Raw genomic sequence first — 23,313 nt, forward strand, 5'->3', positions numbered from 1 at the left:
GTTTAATCGTGGGACCTGGGAGGTAAAAATCAGTAACTTAAGTAGAAACGTCAAGTAGGGACATTGAAAACTCAGATAAATGATAATGTATACAAGAGAAATATCTTAGTATTAATTTTTTGGTTGTAAAACAATTTTATGATTTCTTAAAATTTAAGAGGAAGGTGATCCTCCCAAGTTTTTCTTTTCTTTAAAAACGGTATAGTAAATGAACATGAATTACTACTATTTTAAGGTATGTTAAATACTAATATTTATTTTTACTTGATGGATTGTTTACTTGTTTTGTTTTAAGGAAAGCAAACTTTATTTATGAAAACTATTGTAGATTCATTTCTGACCTCATTTTCCACACCTTTTCTCTTTGAGATTTTGAGGGGTTTTTTTTGGTTTGTTTTTTGATTTCGAGGTTTTAAACCATTAATTTTGCCCATTACAGAGGTCACATGGACACTACCTTCAAAACTGGGGGCTAACAATTCTAACATTTTAATAAATGAGGTAAAACAAAAAATTTGCTAATGAAAGAATTGCTGCTATTTATGCATCTATGTGCCAGGCATTGTGTAGGTTAATCATATATATTATCTAACATATGTTCTTAAACTGTTCCGTGAGAAAAGTATTACTTTCCCATTTGACAGATGAAGAAACTGAGGCCAACAGGGGTAAAGTAACTTGCCTAGGGTTTTACAGCTAGTGGCAGAGCAAGGATTAGAACCCAGGTTTGTCTGATTCCAAAGGCTATGCACTTATAATGCCCTGTACTCTTTAAAACTACAGAGAGACAGTTTTTGCATATTGTGATGATTAGGCTGATGAGTGGTTAGGGAAATGGCGTTTTTTTGTTTGTTTGTTTTTTTTTGCGGTACGTGGACCTCTCACTGTTGTGGCCTCTCCCGTTGCGGAGCACAGGCTCCGGATGCGCAGGCTCAGCGGCCATGGCTCACGGGCCCAGCCACTCCGTGGCATGTGGGATCTTCCCGGACCGGGGCACGAACCCGTGTCCCCTGCATCGGCAGGCGGACTCTCAACCACTGCGCCACCAGGGAAGACCGGGAATGGAGTTTTGTATTCATCAAGTTAAGATCATTGTTCATTCATCGAAAATGTATTGCCTGTTCTGTGCAATGTAATGTAATTTATTTAAGACAGTGTCTATTTTCTTCACTCTTCCATTCACAGTGTCTGACTGCCTAACACAGTTTCTACACACACACACACACACACACACACACACACAATACTCACACATAGATGCATGTATACACATACATATTTCTAGTACAGTATCTTCATTGAATGAGATAAAATAGGCGAAAATTCAGCTAGCCACTGTTCTCCAAGAATTTAAAGTTTAGAGGGAGGGGAGATCTGGAAAAAATAATACAGTAGGAGAAGTGCTATAATAGTAGAATATATAAAAGCGTGATCCATAGAAGAAAAAAATTGATATGGTAAACTTTATCACAATTAAAATCTTTTATTCTTTAAAAGACACCATCAAGAAAATGAAAAAAAACCCCAACAAATCACGGACTGGGAGAAAATATTTCAAATATATCAAATCACATATCTGGTAACACATATCCAGGATGTATTAAAAACTCTTTCAGCATAATAATGAGACTAAGTCAAATGATTTTCGATAAGTGTGAATACCATTCATCAGGAAAAAAGATGGTCCTTTCAACAAATGGTGCTGGAAAACTGGATGTTCACATACAAAAGAAATGAAATTCGACTTTTTTCTTATACTGTGTGCAAAAATTAACTCCAAGTGGATTGAAGAACTAAACATAAGACCTAAAACTATAGGAACTTCCCTGGTGGCGCAGTGGTTAAGAATCCGCCTGCTGGGCTTCCCTGGTGGCACAGTGGTTGAGAGCCCGCCTGCCGATGCAGGGGACACGGGTTCGTGGCCCGGTCTGGGAAGATCCTACATGCCGGCAGTGGCTGGGCCCGTGAGCCATGGCTGCTGAGCCTGCGCGTCTGGAGCCTGTGCTCCGCAACGGGAGAGGCCACAACAGTGAGAGGCCCGTGTACCACAAAAAAACCAAGAATTTGCCTGCCAACGCAGGGGACACAGGTTTGAGCCCAGGTCTGGGAAGATCCCACATGCCACGGCGCAACTAAGCCCACAAGCCACAACTACAGAGCCCGTGTGCCGCAGCTACTGGAGCCCACGTGCCTAGAGCCCGTGCTCCGCAACAAGAGAAGCCACTGCAATGAGAAGCCTGCGCACCACAACAAAGAGTAGCCTTCGCTCGCTGCAACTGGAGAAAACCCACACACAGCAATGAAGACCCAGCACAGCCAAAAATAAATAAATAAATAAATAAATTTTTTTAAAAAAACAAAAAACCTAAAACTATAAAACCCTTAGGAAAAAACATAGGAGAAAAGCTCCATGACATTGGATTTGGCAGTGATTTCTTGGATGAGACACCAAAAGTACAGGTAACAGAAAAAATAGATAAATTGGACTTCATCAAAAATAAAACTATTAATAGATTGAAAAGACAATACATTGAATGGGAGAAAATATTTGCAAATCATATATCTGCTAAGGGGCTGATACCCAGAGCATATAAAGAACTCCTACAACTCAGCAACAGAGAAAACCCCAAACAGCTAGTTCAAAAATGGGCAAAGTACTTAAATAGATTTTCTCCAAAGATGATACTCAGATGGCAATAAAGCACATGAAAAGATGCTGAACATCACTAATCATTATGGAAATACAAGTCAAAGCCACAATGAGATATCACTTTATACCCAATAGGATGGCTACTGACATAAAAACAGAAAATAACAAGTGTTGGTTAGGATGTGAGGGAATTGGATCCCTTGCTGCATTGCTGATGGAAATATAAAATTGTGCAGCCTCTGTTGAAAATAAATGGTTTGGTGTGGTGATTTCTTAAAGAATTAAACAAAATTACCATATGATCCAGCAATTGTATTTATGGGTATATACCCAAAAGAAGTGAAAGCAGGGATTCAAACAGATGTTTGTATACCCATGTTCTTAGCAGCATTCCTCACAGTAGCCAAAAGATAGAAATCAGCAGATGAATGGATAAACATAATGTGGCATATACATACAGTGTAACATTATTTAGCTTTTAAAAAGAAGGAAATTTTGACACATTCTACAACAAGAGTAACTACAGCATGGGTAAACCTTAGGACATTGTACTAAGTGAAATAAGCCAGTCACAAAAGGACAAATATTGTATGATTCCTCTTATACAGGGTTCCTAGAGTAGTCAGATTCGTAGAGATAGAAAGTAGAATGGTGGTTGACAGGACCTGGGGAAAGGGAGAGTGTAGGGAGTTAATGTTTAATGGGTAGAGTTTCAGTTGGGGAGGATGGAAAAGGTTTGAAGGTAGATAGGTAGTGATGACTGCACAACCATGTGAATACACTTAATGCAACAGGCTGTACAATTTAAAAATATTAAAATGGCAAATTTTTTTATGACCGTTTTACCACAAATTTAAAAAGAAAACTACAATTTAAAAATGGGCTAAAGAGTTGAATAGGCATTTTACCAAAGAGTATATATATTCTTAGGGTAATAAGCATGAGAAAAGATTCTCAATATCATTAGTCATTCAGGAATGAGATACCACTGCACGCCCAACTAGGATAGCTATAATCACAAAGACAGACAAACCAAGTGTTGACAAAAATGTAGGAAACTTGAATCCTTGTGTATTGCTGGTGGAATTGTAAAATGGTATAGCCACTTTGGAAAAGTTGGCAGTTCTTAAGGTGTTAGACATAAACTTATGATATGACTCAGCATTTCCACTCCTAGGTAACTACTCCAGAGAAATATAAACATATGTTCACGCAAAAACTTGTGTGCCAGTGTTACTTCTAGTATTGTTAATCATGGTGGAAATAACCCAAGCATTTATTAATTGGTGATTGGCAAAACAAAATGTCGTGTATATACATAGAGTGAAATGTTATTCAGCAATAAGTGGAGTGAACTACCGATACATTCTCCAGTGTGGGTGAGCCTCAATATATTATGCTAAAAGTGAGAGAAACTGGACACAAAAGACTACCAATTCTATGATATGCAATTTCTAGAAAAGACAAATTTCTGGACACAGAAACCGAATCATTGGTTGTCAGCTGGGAGTGTAAGTGTGGATGGACTGCAAATGGGCACAAGGGAACTTTTTGGAGGTAATGGAAATATTCTAAAACTGACCTGCGATGGTTGCACAGCTGAATTAACTCACTAAAAATTATTGAACTTAAAAAAAGTTTAATGAGAGATAGTGGAAGGTATGTAAGTTTATCTGGGAAAGTCAGAGAAAGCATCACCCAGAAAGCACTGGCTTGAGTGGAGAGTTAAAAAAAAAACAGTTTAGGAAAGAGTGAATAACATCTATAAAGACTGTTGTGAACCAGTGTGAAAGAGAATATGATTCGTTCAGGGAATTATATGAGGTTTGTCTTGTTGCAGTATGAAGTGTGAGGCTGGGAATGTCAGAAGATAGGAGTGAATTTAAAGAAAAACAAGCTGTTGGTAATAATCAGGAAGGCTGATATCAGGGGGATTATTGTAGACTTGCTCTTGGTATGCTTTTACATTTACCAGGTTCAACACAATGTTGAAAAATGATCAGAAGGAGGAATATTTAAAACTGAAATTAAATGTTTTACTACCCTTAAACAAAATCCTGGTACTTCTAGGGTATTGTGTTCTGTTTATTTTTCAAGACCCAGTTAATGTTAGCATTTTCTGCTATATCTTATCTAATGCCTCTTCACCCATGCCCCTTGCAGGGTCTCCTCTGTTTCACTACCTCTGTTATAACACTTCTGACATGGTATCATAATGCTTTCTTATGAGACTGAAGAGACTTGACAGCAGGCAGTAAGCCTGTTTTCTTCAAGTTTTAACTGCAGTGTTTGGCAGGATATTTGACACGTGATGGATGTTCAGTGGTAAATTTGCTTGCCAGAACTTTCAAGGGAAGGCCAGCAAAGTATAGATCGAAGAATTGGAGGGGTTTTTACATAAAGGTAGTCTTCAAAGACAATATCGAAAGGTCACAAGGTGAAATTTTATGTAAATTCTTTAAGGATTTGGCTTTGGGTTGACGTAAATAATTTCCCATCTAAATATTGAATTCTGATGGCTACTTTTCATTGTCTCTTCTCTGTCTTAGGATTTTAGAGTTAGAAAAGACCTTTAGAGCTTATATAATCTAGTCTTCTCTATTTATTCACTTTGTGACCTCAAGCCAGTTACTTAAACCTTTCCAAGCCTAGGTTTTTTCATCTGTAAAATGAGGGACTCCCTATGTACCTACCTCATTGTTACAAAGATTAAAATAATATTTAAGTAATTCTTCATTTCACAGTCTGCAATTCAGTAAGTGGCTAGACGTAACAAATTGAATGGACTGTCCAAAGTTTACCAGAAATATGTACCTATATTTGGGCTAGAATCTGATGTTTTAAATTTTAATCCAGTATTTCCACACTGTCATGGTTGGTACTTATTTCCATATTAGTGACCTTTTCCCTTTTTTATTTGCAGTTTCCAATTTGATGTGGTCTGGGTAACAAAATGACAAGCTTTATTCATTCAGTATATGCTTATTAAGCATTGCTAGGTACCAGGCATGGTGGGAGGTATATGAAAACAGATGAGTTCTGTTATCAGGGAGTTCAGTATCTTGAAGTAGGAAACAGACCTTCTAGGAAAACATATGAATTAAATAAAGTGTATCAACAAATGTGGATGATGTAAAGAGGATTTAAACAGCATATCTTGCAAGGGGGACATCTGGGGTCAAAGTCTTTATAGAGCAGGTGAACAAAGGAGAGGTGGCAATCACTAACTGGAAGGAGTTGAGGGGTATGAGCGTGACTGGCTTAATTTTGCTTGGGAGTTTTGCATGGAAGGTGGTGTCATTGTGGAGCATTCTTTGGTGAGATCGAAGGTATAGTTTTTCTGCAATGAAATCAGGATTCCAGAGGATACAGTGGAATAGACTTAGTAGGGAAAGAGCCCAGGAAGGGAAGTTAGTGGATAGGAAGCACACAGAAACCACTTAAGATAAGGCAATGTTGTTAGCATCCTCCCAGCTCTCTATTGTAAATAGGTTGTAGATAATTACTTTTCAGCTCTTATGCAACAGCTCTTTGAGATTGTTGCCATCTATTACAATCAGCTATCCTTTTTTATATTATAGTATAATTTATTAATGACTTGAGCAACTGGATCATTCTTTCATTCTTGTTTATTCCATGAGGTTGAACCTCTCAACAGCATAGGCTAAGACTAGGTTAACCTTAACCGCGCATGAATGTTCAATGAACATTGAAAATGGTACCGAAGTTGAAGAAATTATAATTTGGTATAATATGTAAGCTTTTAATTCTCTAAATATTTAATGTCTTTGTGTGTGTGTGTATGTGTGTAGGTTAAATGTATCTTTAGAATACAGTACGAAGAGGTCTTGTATATTCAAAGGCCTATTGAAGAGGACAGAAGAAAGTTTTTCCAAGAACTGATTCTCAATCAGGCCTCAATGGCTCCACCACGAAGGAAACACACTGGTAAAGTTCCTAAAGCCTTTAGGAAAATGGGTGGGTTGGAGTTAAGAGATACCCTATCTTGGAGTCATCTTTTTAAAAAACCCATTTCTTTGTGGAAATGAAGACAGTTTTTCAGGTTTTGTTTAACTTTAGATGAACACATGTGGAAGTGGCCATTGTGTTTACCTGACTTGAGGAGATTGGGAAGTACAGCCTCATTGTTAAAGCTTTACTAATGAGTGACTGTTTATGTAGTCTCCTTATCACTTCAGTCCAGATGCTCTGGTAGATTTCACATTCTGAGGCTCAAAAAGTCATAGAAAGTCTTTGGTTCTGCTGTGTTTTAGTCACTTTAAGTACTAAGGACTCGAACTATCAGGTTGTGAACAACAGGTGTTGTGCTTATTGCTTTCTGGGCCAGGGTAGTTTTGTTGGGCCAAGAACTGGTTAGAACATTTGCCTTTTCTGGTTTATCTTATTTATTGATTGATTTTTCAAATATTTATTGAGCACCTATTATGTTAGATATATTATGCTAGGCACATGGAAATCTATCATGGCTTTCTTTAAGCATTAGACTTTTCTTGGATTTGGGCCTAATAGCATTAAGAGGGGCCTCAAAATTAGATTTTCAGTCCCCTGACTTAAGTAAGGACTGCATGCTAAGTCATTCAAAAGAGAGTTTCTTTTCCTAATACTAAAGGTGCAAAAAGATAAGATCCCCTTGCTTAATCTTTCATCCTCTTCTAGAAAGTAGCAGTCCTGTTTGTTAAAAAAAAATTTAAGCCTCTTTCTTTTTGTTCTGCTTTTTATGTTTCTCGTAGCTGTTCTTAAAGGAACAATACGTTTCCCATCCCTGCCAACTCCTTGCTTTTTCATACTTCTTTGTTTTCCAGTGGTTATATTATCCAATACTTTGTTTTTCAGTGCCTATATTATCCAATACTTTAATAATTTTATTGTCCTTTAGTGGCTCCTTTTCACATTTTCTCAGTGCTTTTAAGATGAACATCTATCAAATGACTACAGCTGTGGGGTTTTCCCCACAGAAACTTTGGAATATTCAACATGGAAGTTATACCTTCTGATTATTGGTTGTTGCCTTCTGTTAATCTAAATAACAGCATTTAAAATATTTCATTATTAAAATGATTCATTTTAATAAAGTATCTTGCATGTTCCTAGTCATATTTTAGTCCCGTAGATCTGAATTTTCTATGTTAAGGCTGAACATAATTCTTTTTCTTTTTGAGTTGCTCCTGTTGACTTTCATTTTTCATCTTAGCGGCTATTGAGAAATTGGCGAGAATACTTAAGATTTTAATCCTGAGCTTCAGTGTGATATCAGGAAAATCTTTTAAGGAATTAGAGAGCATTATGGTTAGGCAAGTTAATACTTTACCTTCTAAGAAGATGTTTTGTTTGTTTTACAGTAGATAGTGAATACCATAGATTTCATATATCACACTTAAGCCTGGGTTTTCCATCTTCTTCATGTCTTTGGGATTCTTTTTTTAGTTACTACTTTTTTTTTTTCCACTCCCTGCAGGTGCCATTTACTATCCCAACTGTGTTGTAGTAAGAATATGAGGGTAGGAGACTTGTCTAAAATTAGAAGTCTTTGGGAATGGGAAGGATCAAAGAATTATTCTTTGCCCATTTAAATTTCATGCATATAAGGCAACAGTCTTTAAATAAGGTTGACTTCAGCAAATCAGTATACAAGTACTTCACCTGAAGATATTTATGTTGATTTGAAATCTTTTTCTTAAAGTTGTATGTAAATAATATCTCAGAATCAAATTATTTAAAATCATATCATTTGTGCTTTAAAGACGTCCTGTTGTAAGTTATTTTATAAAAGTAAAGCTATTCCCTAATGTACTTCTGGTTTCCATTCAAATTTTTACCTGCTGAATTCACATGGTTCACATGTATTTGGAATTCTCCTTTTCTTAAAAAAACATTTTGAGAGAGTGTCAGAAAAGTAATTGAGGTCCTGACCCTGCCATGTTGGAATCTTAACATTTTCTTCTACTTTCTTTAGGTCTTTGTGCTATGGAAGTTCTTCCACTTGCACTACCTTCTCCACCTCGTCAATTATCAGAATCAGAAAAAATTCGGATGGAGGACCAGGAGGAAAATACTTTAAGAGAGTTGCGGTTGTTTCTCAGGGATGTAACCAAGAGGCTGGCCACAGATAAACGCTTTAACATCTTCAGCAAACCGGTGGATATTGAAGAGGTCTTGTTTCAGTAGTGTGCAAACAGTGAAGTTGAACTGGCTAAAAGAAAAAAATGTTGACATCTTTTTTTGGAAGGAAAAAAACAAAGGCATGGATGAATATTACCCCTAGCCTGTAAAATTTTAATCCATGTGATAACTACCAGTGTCATCAGCAAACATCTGGTGACTTTTGGATGAAATTAATGACAATTTGTATATGTCCTCTTGATTAGTATTGATCTTTGTGATCTCCTACTCTTCATTTAAGAAGAGGATTAAAAGTTACTTTAGTGAAATGTCCATACTAGACTATTTTTATTCCAGGATAAATCCTGCTCTCCAAAAGAATATTGGTATTAACCAATCAATAACAATTAAAATTGGCATTTCCCAAATTGTGTATACCTTACTGAAAGAGGTAGCTAAGAAACCTAAAATTTGTCTTTCATATTTTGGAAATGTCTGTGACTAAGATGCTGTATGAGGTTATAAGCACAGCCTGTTATTTTTCTCTCCAAGAATTTTCTCTGCTCCGAGTGGAAAATTTCTCACTTTCTATGTGTATTGTTTTGTGTCCTTGTGGGAGCATGGTTTGTGATGATGAGAAAAGAAATTTTCCATTTGGAATCTACTGTAATACTGTAGAATAAATTTTATTTTGTTTTGTTTTATCCTGGGATAATATAGTGTGTGGATGCACATAATACAGTCTTTACTGGCATTCTTCTTATAGTTCAGACTCCATGTTTGAACAGCTTTGGTGTTTTTAGTTTTAATTTTTTTCTTCATCTTTTTTTATATTTGAATTATGAAGTGATGCAGAGTTTAATGTTGTGTCCTCGTTGTGAAATCTGTACTCTTGGATCAGAGCAGATTCCTTTGGAATCATTACCTCATCTATGCCTGTGAACTAGCATTATGTTTTTTCCCCTTGGAAAACCTGAAAATATCTATTCCCCCCACCTCCCCTTTTTGGGAATAAAGGGACTGTGTTTAATTTTAGTTGTATGTTTATCCACAATACACAGTTTTAGCCATTTGATCCTTTCAGCAGCCCCACAACCTCATTATTATGTTGCAGTTGAAGAAACTGAGGCTTATTGGCAAGTGACGCAGCCAGCACTCAATGTTTCTTAAAATTCGAAGTCCACATTCTTTGTAGCACAGCTGTCAATCTTTTTCTCCTGGAATAACAGGACTTGCCTATTTGCTCTTGCAATTAATATACATATTTTATATTTGTGAAGCATATTTTTTCCCTCGTGGTATTTTCAGAAAGTCTTAAAACCATCAGCCCACTTTAAAGATTGTTATAAATTTTTATTTCAAATTGGGTATGAGAACTCTGACACTTAATTGATAAGGACTTGCCCCCAAGTCAGCCTCCTATGCTGGGAGTGAACCAGTTTTGACTTTGTCCAGGAAAACTTTTTCTGTCTAACCAGAAGAGATTGTCAGATTTCAAATGCCATCTGTGATAGACTGAAAGTTTTATAAATGATGGTAAGGCAGTGGGAGGGGATAGAAGATGTTGGTCAGTTAAAACTTTAATTTTAGGGTGATGTTTTCTCTTTTTCCTTTTTTTCTTTTTCAGGTTAATTTTGCTACTGCTTCTTTGTTTACTTTTAAGGCTGAAAACTTAGGGGTCTCTGGGACAGATAGAGAGGGGAAACTAAGATAACATTTTGATAACCTAAAACACAAAAACTTGTATTAAAATAATGAATTTGAAATGTCTAAAAACTTTATCAAATTCCAAAGCAAATTGCAGAGGAAACAAAAGTTTAGAAAATAAGTGTTGAATTTAAATAAGCATAGGTGCTAAAATTTTATGGTCTTTAGTAATATAAATTTTTATAGTGCAAAAGTTTATAAAATGTTTTCCACGTGTACACAATACATGTCAATTGTCAGAGCCAAGGATCCAACTAATACCTTCTGAACTGTTCCTTGTTGAGTATAGCTCCACTGTCTCCCCTATAAGGAGATTGGCTGGCTTTTTTGCTCCTAGAGAATGAAAAATAAAACATGCACACACATCTACCTAAAAATTTAAAAACATATAAATAATATGTATGTATATATATGTGCATATGTTTTTGTATATGCATATATGTGTATTTATTCATATGAATATATATTCAGTATGTAAATTTTTAAAAAGGCATCAGTGGACTGCACTGGTGGTCCAGTGGTTAAGGCTCCATGCTCCCAATGCAGGGGGCATGAGTTTGATCCCTGGCTGGGCAAGATCCCACATGCCGAGGCCAAAAAAAAAAAAATCCCCAAAAAGCATCAGTGCCATCTGCAATGGAGAAAATTAGCCTTTAGTTTCATAGAACAGAAATTACCCTATTCCCAGAATTTGGTCCCGGACTAATTAGACATTTCTAAGACTGTGTTTATGTCAGACCTAATTACTTGATTTGAGATTTGCATTAAGGAAGACAATACAGTCATACACATCTTGGAGATATTGTGGGTTCAGTTCTAGACTACTGCAGTAAAGTGAATATTGCAATAAAGTGAGTCACATGAATTCTTTGGTTTCCCAGTGTATATAAAAGTTATGTGGACACTATACTGTAGTCTTCTTTAAGTATACAATGGTATTATGTCTACAAAAAATGTACATACCTTAATTAAAAAATACTTTATTGCTAAAAAATGCTAACCATTATCTGACAACACAGGGTTGCCACAAACCTTCAATTTCCAAAAAAATGCAATATCTGCAAAGCGCAGTAAAGGCAAGTGCAAATAAAACAAGGTATACCTGTGGATATATAAGTTGGAAGAGCTTTCTTATTGGTCAAATGATACAAAACATACAATTTATTGGGCAGTCATGACCAATATCTCTATTTTGGGTTATCTCCCAGAAAATCACACTGAGCAAAATGTATTTTTTGCTTGTAGATTTGTTTATATTTAGGGACAAGGCCAGTAAATTTTTTCTAGTCATGAAAGCAATACTTACTTTTGTTATACAATACTTACTTTTGTTATACAGTTGACTCAGAATGTTTGTAATGAATCCAAAGGAGCAGAAAACTCTTTCCATGAAACGATTCATCCTGGAAAACTGAAAAAGACAGATAATTTTTTTGTTTAGAGATTTTAAAGAGATTTACCCGAGAACATCTCTAATAAGAAAAAAAAAATCTGTTTCTTTTTATTTTCCTTAAAAAATTCTTTTCTTGAGGTAACGTTTATTGATGCTTATTGGGTATTTTTACCAATACATTTTCTTCTCAGGTGTATCCAAAGGATTTAAAAAAAAAAAAAAAAGCTGACAGTTTGTTTCATATTTCAAGATGAGAAACTTTTCAGAGTTTATTTAGATGTGACTTGAAACTGAAGCTTTTCATGGAAAGTATGACATAGTATCTTTAGTGGCATAAATTGCTCTATAATTTTATCCTTATCTGTAATTATTTCCTAGATATCTAGATTTAATTTTAAAATAACTGTATGGTTTTGTTTTATGTTTTTATGAGTAGATTATATGAAATATCAGAAGTAATTTTCATTAAAATATCCTGTTTTAGGTTTCAGATTATCTTGAAGTAATCAAGGAACCAATGGATTTATCAACAGTAATCACTAAAATTGATAAGCATAATTACCTGACTGCTAAGGATTTCCTGAAAGATATTGACCTCATCTGTAGCAATGCTTTAGAGTACAATCCAGATAAGGACCCAGGAGGTAAGGATGCACTGGGCAAGGTTGACTTTGGTGATCAATGAGAAGATAGTTTAAAATTTATATAAAGCTTGCCTATATTTCACATAGATAAATTAATCTTAATGACATATTACTGTATTTAGCAACTTCTTGATGAGGAACTAATAATATACTTAAATATTTAATTATTAAATTCATTTGTTAAATTACTAAATATATTTAAATTAGAGGATTTTATTCTTTTTTAAAAGATTTTATTGATGTATAGTTGATTTACAATGTTGTGTTTAATTTCTGCTGTACAGCAAAATGACTCAGTTATACATATATATATATTCTTTTTCATATTCTTTTCCATTATGGTTTATCACAAGATGTTGAGTGTCGTTCCCTGTGCTATACAGTAGGACCTTGTTGTTTATCCATCCTATATATAATATTTGCTAATTCATTTATTATTAGATAATATATTTAGATTAGAGGATTTTATTATTCTAATATTGTGTTCAGGGTTTAGTTTCTTGATTTACCTTTCACTTTCTATACTTAGATTCTTATTTTTTTCAGGTAAAATGGAAAACTGAATAGTTGAGGATTTAAGATTTATTTATTTAGTCAACATTACCAGTGCTGATAAACACTGGTAATTTCGAATTTGTGGAAACTTATTGTGGATAAGTTTACTTATCAAAAGACCCCCTTTAGGTAGATGTTATCTGTTCTATAGACTGCATGTATTTTTATATAATTTTATTATTTTACTCTTAATCCCACCCTGTACTCAAATCTGTAGTCCCAACTCTGTTAATGCCCTCCAGGGGAGACCTCCAGGAATAATCTGTAGTTAAACAAGATGAATTTATTGATACACTGTAATAAAGGAGAATGTATATCATGGAGAGCCATATAGGATTTGAGCTAGCATTAAGTGATTTTGGGGAGGGTTTAAGGAAGTAGGGCTTTGCAGTGGATTAGATGCTCTTAGGAAGTGGGAATAATTTGGGCACTAGGTATTTTAAGAACCTGGAAGGCAAGAAGAATGGAGCAAGGCTAAAGTTGTGATTGGTAAAGAAGCGGCAGTCATTCTTCTTACCCAGGATAGGATTATATTTGGTTATTTTTGTGGTTAGGACAGTGTTCATACTTTTGTCTGTGTTCAGACATGATTATGGAGTGGTCTTGTTTTTATCTTGATCCATCATGGTCACAGAGTGGTGTTCTGTAAAATTGTTTATGTTTTTTTTTTATTTTTCATTTTTTAAAATTATTTATTTTGCTGTGTCGCGTCTTAATTGCATCACACAGGATCTTCGTTGCCTTGTGCGGGCTTCTCTCTAGTTGTGGCACATGGGCTTCAGAGTGTGCAGGCTCAGTAGTTGCGGCACGTGGGATTAGATGCCCTAAGGCATGTGAGATCTCAGTACCCCGACCAGGGATGGAACCTGCGTCCCTGCATTGGAAGGCAGATTCTTAACCCCTGGACCACCAGGGAAGTCCCTAAAATTGTTTTTATATTTCATATGAATACACCAAGGCCTGGCTGATAGTGCCAGGCCCTTTCCCAGCTGGCAGGGGTCATTACTCTATTTCTCACTCTGTTGAGAATTCTGTTTCTTCAACAGATGATGTACAAGTAAGATGCTTTTTTTTTTTTCTTCTTCTTTTTTTTTTCTTCGGTACGGGGACCTCTCACTGTTGCGGCCTCTCCCGTTGCGGAGCATAGGCTCCAGACGCGCAGGCTCAGTGGCAGTGGCTCACGGGCCTAGCCGCCCCATGGCATGTGGGATCTTCCCAGACCGGGGCACGAACCACGTCCCCTGCATCGGCAGGCAGACTCTCAACCACTGCGCCACCAGGGAAGCCCAAGATGCTTTTTATTTTTAAAAAATTAATGCAAACTTTCAGTTATCTAAAGATATTCAGAATTCAGTTTCTGCTTTATGTCTGTATTTATGGGCAGTGGTTCTTAACTCAGGCCACCTGTTAGAATGACTTGGATTTCTCATTTCTACATGAAGTTAAGTATTTCTTGTCTTAGTTTAGACCACAGTAAATTGCATACTTTAATTCCAAGTGAAGAGGCAGAATGAACTTTTGTATAGCTACTCTTGGTATCTAACAGTTTTTAAGCTTTGCATCAGGACATTTATATCTTGTTGTTGTTTAGGTTTTTTTTTTTTTTTTTACTTTTCACTGTATATCATATAGAAAAATTTATGAGGATAAAAACAAAGAAAATTAAAGCAAACTATAATCCTGTTACCTAGTGTTTTCTCTCTTTTTCTTTCCCTCTCTCCCTCCCTCCCTCTCTCTCTGCCACACACACATGCACAGATATTATATATGAAATACATGTATGAATAATATTTTTACTAAAATATAACTCTTGTAAACATTTTCATTCATGTAATATTTTGTGAAAAGGTTATGAGTTAATGTGTTTTTACCACATAATTTTTATCATATGGATGTATTATAGTAGCTACTACCCTATTGTTGGACATATTAGATTTTTTAGCTTTTTTCTCTACTATAACACTGATGAATATGGCATAAGTTTTATGTATATCCTTAATTATTTCCTAAAGATAAATTCCTTAAAGTGAAATTTCTGGATTAAAGATTGTATAATAATCTCTCTTAAGGCTTTTAAACTGTGTTGTTAAAATTTTCTCACAATTTAAAAAATCTTCTAGCAGCATCAGGGTCACTTGTTAACCAATATAGCAGTTTTGTGGGACTGAGAGAATCTCCTTTTCAGTGTAGATGGCATCAGCAACAGGGCCACAGTTTGGTTAGTAAAGAATGGGCTGGATGTCAGTCTCCTTTGATTCCCTTGCTGCGTTCTTGGTGAAGGTACAGTTGCACAAGTGTCTATATAACGGCCTTGAGCAGTGTGTGAGAGTACTTGAGTGCCTACACTCTCATCCTGTTAGTTTTTCAAGACATAGAGGTTACTGAAACTATGCAGTAGATAAGGAGAGCCTGGGCTTTGGATGTACACCTGGGTTTCAGTCCCAGTTTTATTTCCTAGTTCTTTAACTTGATCAAGTTAAGTCCTCTAAATTTTAGTTCCCTTATCTGCAAATGGGGATAATTATAGTACTCTTGTCACTGGGTAGTTGTAAGGATTAGATGAGAAAATGTATTAGGTTAAACCTTATGAAATTGCCATTTTCATGTGGTTCAACTTGAATATGTTAGGCCCTTAGCATAGTGCCTGAGATGTGAGAAGTATTCCGTAAAGATTAGTCATTCATATATTTATTCTTGTTATCATTATTATTTAAATTATGCTTTAATTTTTTATAAATTGTTTCCTTAGTGGGTACCTACATATTTGCTTTAGAATGACCCTTTGTACTTATTAGTATATTCCCTGGACCACATTTAAAATTTAATCCTATTTTGGAACAAATCTAGGGACTGATAGTGAAAAATGAATTTGAGCAGTTAGAAAAAGCCAGTAGAAAGGATCAATCCAGATTCTCCCCCAACCCTGCCCCATGTAACTTAATTATAACCACATTGAAATAATATTGCTTTTATGAAAGGAGCAATGATTTCTGGTGCATAATAACCTTTTACTACAGAATGCAGGTGTATAATCAAAGAATATGGCTCTGTCTCACAGTTAGAGTTGACATGATACACTTGTAACTTCATTTCTTCACTGTTTTACATGCAAAAAGTGTCATATAATTCAAAAGCATGATTTCGGCTCTGTTCAGATTTTTTCATATCTTCAGTCAAGAGCCCTTTTTTTCTTCTTAGCAACAGAACAACTTGTTATGTATTAGGAAAATAACCTCAGGGTCTGTTGTTTAGCAAGTGGAAATTACATGAATGTTGTATTACTTTTACAAGCTCCCATGAGTATTTGAAAGCTTACAGTGTTCTGTTTTGCAGAACACTTGGCCATTTGGGGAAAAAAACTAGCATGTACATAGAAGACAAAAGCCAACATTCTGGAAGCTGTACATGTTGCCTAAGTGTTTACCCAGATTCTCCCTTGAGGATAAAGTGGACAAAAATTAAATATGTTAGCCAGAAGAATTTTAGTTTGTAGATTCTAAATGTGACTAGTATCAGATATTTGATCCTAATTACTATCTTATAAATATGTGATATATTTTATGTTTAACTGTTCCCCATTCTTTGTCTTGTACCACATGCCCCCCCCAGCCCTCAAGTGCATTCACAGACATACCCTCATTTAGCTAATTTTGATGAAATTTCAGCCCTAGTCTTGTAGTGTTCTCAAAGTCTTCTGTTTTGCACCAGTTGTTTAGGAATAAAGCTCACAGATTCAGCTTTTGGAGCCCTCTATGGGCTATGCTTCAGTCAAACTCATTCATATTTTCTATTAGTATTTGTAAGTATCATGTGCTGTTACTGAGCTGAGTGCTTAGAGTACTGTGACAGTCCTTGCCTCTTGAGATGGAGATATTCAAATCAGTAATACATATTGAATAATTACTATGTGACAGACCTTATGCTATACGTTATAGTATTAATTTGCTAGGGCTTCCTTAACAAAATACCACAGACTGCGTGGTTTAAACAACAGAAATTGATTTACCCATAGTTCTGGAGGCTAAAAGTCCAAAATCAAGGTGTCGGCAGATTTGGTTTCTTCTGAAGCCTCTTTCCTTTGTTTTCGGAGGCTGCCTTCTTGCTGTGTCCTCACATGGTCTTTTCTTTGTGTCCATGCACCCTTGGTGTCTCTTGTGTGTGTCCAAATTTCCTCTCCTTTTAAGTACACAAGTCACATTAGATTAGGGCCTACTCTTATGACCTTCTTTTACCTTGATTACTTCTTTAAAGTCTACTCCAAATACAGTAACATTCTGAGATATTGGGAGTTATAGTCTCAACATATGAATTTTGGGGAATAACACAGTTCAGCCCATAACAGTTAATAAATAAGCCACAGTCCTTCCTATCTAGAAACTCACTGTTTTATAGGAATGACAGATATCTAACTATTGGTAATTGTAATAGATTATTAAGGTGTAGAGATAGCATAGAGGTGGCGATTTTGAATTTTGTCTTGAGGCAGCAGCAGACGATTGTAATGTAGTTTCATAAGGTGTGTATTAGATATATGTACAGTGTGAGTAGATCACAGAGGTGAAGACACTGGAGACGAACAAGATTAAAAAGGGCATTCATTTTAGGCTGAGAAAAGTAGTGTACAAAGGTATAAAAAAAAAGAATATGGCTGGAAAGTAGAGTGTCTGTGGAGGAGTAGTGAGAAATTCACTCACTTCTCCACTCACTGAATCTCCGTTTACTGAACATCCATTTATGAAATATTTTCTGTGTGTAAATTGTGTTCAGTGCTGGAGATATGCAGCTCTGGCCTGAGAGATGCCTAAAGGCTTCTTAGCGGGGAGTCCTGCAGATAAATAAATGTCATACTAAGTTCCCTATCTTCATTTGATCCTGTGTAAGGATTTCAGAGTTAATTCTCTAGATGATAAGGGGCCACTGGGTGGTTTTGAGACAGAAAATGATTTGATTTGATTTGCATTTAAGAGTATAGTATTATAGGCAGTATCAAAGGTCAAGGGAATGATGAGATGGAGGTTAGAAGACCAATTAAGATTTTCACTTGTGGGGAATTCCCTGGCAGTCCAGTGGTTATGACTCAGCGTGTTCACTGCTGGGGCCCAGGTTCAATCCCTGGTCAGGGAACTAAGATCCCACAAACTGCATGGCGTGGCCAAAAAAAAAAAAAGATTCACTTGATATGGCAGCATAGATTGAACATAGGGGGCTTAGTGACTAACCAATTATGTATGACCGACAGAAATCTAGAATGACATCTGAGTTTTTGTGGTCTGGGTGTTAGGAATCTGACAAGTAAACCAATGGAGGAACAGGTTTATGGGCAGTATGCTAAGTTTAATTTTGGATGTGTTAATGTAAGTTACCTCTGGTACACCCAGATAAAATGCAGACATTGTATAGTAGTTGTATATGGGGGTTCAGAGATAGAAGTTTGAGTAAAAGACCTGATTGGAGTCATAAGTGTATAGGGGTGAATGATATCACATAGGCAGTATACAGAATGAAAAGAGAGGGGAGCCTAGAAGGAACCCTCCTCAAGGGAATATGGGTCCCAATTCTCAATTTAAGTCTCAGTCTTACTGTTGGTACTTCCAGTACCTTTGTTAAATGTGTTGCCTCTGCTGAGAGTGTGTACATTCATTCATTCTTTCTTTTTTTTCATTCTTTCTTTCTAAATCAGTTTTGTTGAGATGTAAGTTATATACAGGAAAACCTAGTGCATCACTTTTAAAACCATGCTTATCTTTTAAAATCCCACTTATCCTTCAAGGAATATTAAATGCTATGCTCATGAAAGTTTTTTCCGATTTCCTTCCAGTTACAAGTAATCCCTTTGTCTTGGAATCATAACACTATGTAACTTTTCTGAGACACTTATTCCTTTCTTTTATTTCCTGGAGTGATTACTTATTTACATATCCTTATCCTGTATTTTAGACTCTAAGCTGATTGAGAACAGGATCTGTATAGACATCTTGTATGGAGCATATTCTTAATAAATGTGACCAGTGAGTAAATTTTATGAATGTCCTCTTCTTAGATACTAACTGAAGGAGTCTCAGAGTACATAGAAATTATAAAATGGAGACATAATAACATAATGCAGATATGAACCAGTAAATACAGTAAAATTTCTTATTTATGAAATGATTTAGGATGAAAAATCATCCCATAAAAATCAGTTTTTAAAAAAATATTATTGGGCTTCCCTGGTGGCGCAGTGGTTGAGAGTCTGCCTGCCGATGCAGGGAACACGGGTTTGTGCCCTGGTCCAGGAGGATCCCACATGCCGCGGAGCGGCTGGGCCCGTGAGCCATGGCTGCTGAGCCTGCGCGTCTGGAGCCTGTGCTCTGCAACGGGAGAGGCCACAGCAGTGAGAGGCCCGCGTACCGCAAAAAAAAAAAAAAAAAATAAATAAATAAATAAATAAATATATATATATTATTAATCTTTCTTAATAATTTTGTTGAAAAAAACCCAGCTAATATACTTCTGTTCATCAAAATACAAAAGAAACATAGACACATTGAAATACCTTCATAAAAGTAGTGCTTGTATTAATTTTATTAATACTTATCAATTTATTCTAATAGCCATTACTTTTTATTGAAGGCAAAACTAGGTGGCAATATCTTTATTTTATAGATATAAGGAGATTGGGTCTCAGAGAGGTTATGTAATTTGTGTACAAACCCACAAATATTACATGGCACAACTGAATGGATTGTGATCTGTCTTAACTTCAAAGTGAGTATGTATGGGGTTTTTCTGCTATGCTTATGTTACTTTTAAATTTCATGGATTTGGAGAATCTTAAGATTTTAACATATGAGACGAAATAAAAGAACTGGTGGTAAATATGTAGCTATTATTCATGCATAATTTTAAAGCAAGGAATTTAAGTCTGGTGGCCACGAGAGGGTCTCTGAACGACTACATACAAAATTGTATGTATACTTTTCCACCTTTATCACAAGCTTATAAGATCCAGGATGACTCCCCTACCCCTCAAAAAAGATGAAGATCCAAGATATGGACATATCTTTTCATTTTAATCTGTGAGCTTATACTTCTATTCTATGTATAAACTTAGACACTGTTCGAAGCTAAGAATGATTAAAAAGAATTGTAATGATAGGCATATTTAAAAAGCATTACCTTGTCAGATGCAGATGCTATTTATTTAGGCTGCTCTGTGTGGCTTGTGGGATCTCATTTCCCTGACCAAGGGTTGAACCTGGGCCCTAAGCAGTGAAAGCATGGAGTCCTAACCACTGGACTGCCAGGGGATTCCCACAGATGTTCTTTATTGTTTATTTATTTATTTTTTAAAAAACTTCTTGTTATTAAATTTTTTTTTTTTTTTTTTGGCTGTATCGGGTGTTTGTTGCTGAGCATGGACTTTGTCTAGTTGCGGTGAGCGGGGGCTACTCTTCGTTGCGGTGCACGGGCTTCTCATTGGCAGGCGGATTCTTAACCACTTTGCCACCAGGGAAGTCCCCACAGATGCTCTTTAGAATAAATTCCTTGTCCTTCAGATCAGTGGGAAATTTTTATGGAATTCTTTTCTTCATTCATTCATTCATTCTTTCCCCCCTTTAAGTGGGGATGGAATGTGGGTGGGAAGCATGTGTTTAAAAAAAAACATAAAGATCACTGAGTTATTTTAGAGTATAATGTGCTGGATACATGACCTTTATATTTAATTTTACCTCTTTTTTTAGCTTTTTTTCAAGCTGAAATGGAAAGCCAGTGGCAGAAAGCTGCTTGGGCTACAAATATCAGCTTGAAAGCATAGCTCCTTCTAAGGATGTTCATTATAGTTTTTTGTTTGTAGTGGTTAAAATTTGAAGGAACTTTCAACTTCCAACAATAGAGCAATAATTTTGAAAAATTAAGGTTCATCTTTCTTTGGATTGTTACATAACCATTAAAATTTGGTTTTCAAAGAATATTTTAAAATATCAGGAGACTTCTGATTCTGGCCAAGATGGAGTAAAAGGGACTGAATTTCCCCTTCTGCCTGAAACAATGGAGAAAAAAAACTGAACAAAATATTTGAAAAAACAGTTTTGAAGACGTTGGATATCAGGAAACGATGGAAATGATCTGTGAAGGATGGGAAACTAACATGTTGAGCACTGTAGTTGCCTGGATAGCTTCCAGACTGTGGTACGGGAAAGAAGAAGCCAGGCAGAACCTGGAAGTCTCCCTGAATTGCTGGGAATGTAAGGAGGCCAAGGTGGATCAAGTTCTCAGGGCAGAGTACCAGGAAGGAGAAAGCTGCACAGAGAGAGCACTCTGGAGATCTGCAGAAGAGCCTCTTCCAGTCTTTAGCTGAATACTGGTCAGCACATATGTGTGAGGAAACTACCTGAGGCCGGAGAAAGAGAGGGAATATTCCTTGATGTTTATATAGGGCTAGCAGTAGTGTAGCAAATAGTTAGAGGTGATAAACCAACAAGGAGAAAAACTGAATCATAAAACTGTACACAATCCAAAAGAATTGAGAAAAAAAGAGGAAAAAGGGAACAAAGAGCATGTGGGACAAGGAGAAAGTAAATAGCAAGCATATTAATAATCACATAAATTATATTAAAAGCAAATGATCCCCTAAACCAGGGATCAACAAACTACAGTCAAACTGACTGCCTGGTTTTGTAAATGAAGTTTTTATAGTTGGAACACAGGCATGCCCATTTGTTTCCGTGTTGTCTAGGGCTGCTTTTATGCTACAGGGGCCGCTTTGAATACTTGCCAGAGACCTTATGGCTTGAGAAGCCTAAGATAGTTACTCTCTGGCCTTATACAGAAACACTTGCTGATACCTGGCTTGAACATCACAAATAAAGGCAGAGAGTGTCTTTTGGATAAAAAAGTAAGACCCAACCATATCCTCCCTACAAGAAACCCACTTGATGAGACTGACACTCTACTTACTGCACTAATGAGGTTCCTTTACAAGAAACCCACTTTCTTGTTTGTTTAAGGTTATTTTAAAAAGATAACTTATTCATTCATTTTCCTCCCATATACTTTATAAAAAATTGAGGCATAGCTGATTTATAGTATTATATAAGTAATGATTCAAAATTCTTATAGATTATACTCCATTTAAAGTTATATAAAATATTGGCTATATTCCCTTTGCTGTACATTATATCCTGTAGCATACTTATTTTATACATAGTAGTTTGTACCTCTTAATCCCCTACCCTTATCTTGTCTCTCCCCCTTCCCTCTTTTCACTGGTAACCACTAGTTCTCTATATCTGTGAGTCTGTTTCTGGTTTGTTATATTCATTTGTTTGTTTTATTTTTTAGATTCGACATATAACTGATAACATACAGTATTTGTCTTTCTCTGACTCATTTCACTAAACAATACCCTACAGGTCTATCCATATTGTCATAAATTGCAAAATTTCATTTTTTTAATGGCTGAGTAGTATATATATACATATATATATATATTCCGTGTGTGTATGTGTGTATGTATATATATGTATGTGTGTATATATATATATCATCTTCCTTATCCATTCGTCTGTTGATGAACACTTATGTTGCTTCTGTATCTTGGCTATTGTAAATAATGCTGCTATTAACATTGGGGTGCATATATCTTTTTGAATTAGTTTCTTTTTTTTTTTTTTACAAGAAACCCACTTTAAATATAAAGCTACAAATAGATTAAAAGCATGAAATACCATAATCATACCAAGTTGGAGTGATTACATAAATATCAGAGTTGATTTCAGGCTAAAGATACCTGGGTTAAAGAAGATTATTTCATAGTTATCAAGTACACATAATAATTCTAAATATTTATTGCTTCTGATAACAGAGCTTTAAAATTCATGAAGCAAAAATTGATAGAACTACAAGGAAAAATAGTGAAATTTGTAATTTCTTGGAGACTTCAATATCCCTCTCTTAAAACTAGATAAGGCTAGTACACAGAAAGTCAGTAAAGATATAGAAGACTTGAACAACCCTATCCATCAACTTTATCTAAGTGATATTTATAGAACACTTTTCCCAGTAGCAACATATATACACATTATTTTCAAATGCACTGGAATGTTCACCAAGATAGAACATATTCTGGGCCACAGAATGAGTCTTATTAAATATAAAAGGATTCAAGTCATACAAAGTATGTTCTTTGACCACAGTGGAATTAAATTAGAAATCAGTAAAAAAGGTTATTTGGAAAAGATATTTGGAAACTAAATACCACG

At 35.7% G+C, this 23,313-nt stretch overlaps 1 protein-coding gene across 2 annotated transcripts in view; it reads left to right on the forward strand.

Annotated features, from left to right (window-relative positions):
- The window catches only part of ATAD2B (ATPase family AAA domain containing 2B), a 152,926-nt gene that overhangs the window by 100,609 nt on the left and 29,004 nt on the right, over positions 1–23,313 (forward strand). Inside the window, exons 20-22 of one of the 2 annotated variants that reach the window (XM_065890897.1) lie at positions 6,463–6,598; positions 8,625–8,821; positions 12,355–12,514. In XM_065890897.1, coding sequence (XP_065746969.1) covers positions 6,463–6,598; positions 8,625–8,821; positions 12,355–12,514 — 493 coding nt within the window. The remainder of the gene's footprint in view (positions 1–6,462; positions 6,599–8,624; positions 8,822–12,354; positions 12,515–23,313) is intronic. The other variant, XM_065890898.1, reaches the window with a different exon arrangement.

This window comes from Phocoena phocoena, chromosome 14 (genome assembly GCF_963924675.1).
Source record: "Phocoena phocoena chromosome 14, mPhoPho1.1, whole genome shotgun sequence".
Classification (NCBI taxonomy): domain Eukaryota; kingdom Metazoa; phylum Chordata; class Mammalia; order Artiodactyla; family Phocoenidae; genus Phocoena; species Phocoena phocoena.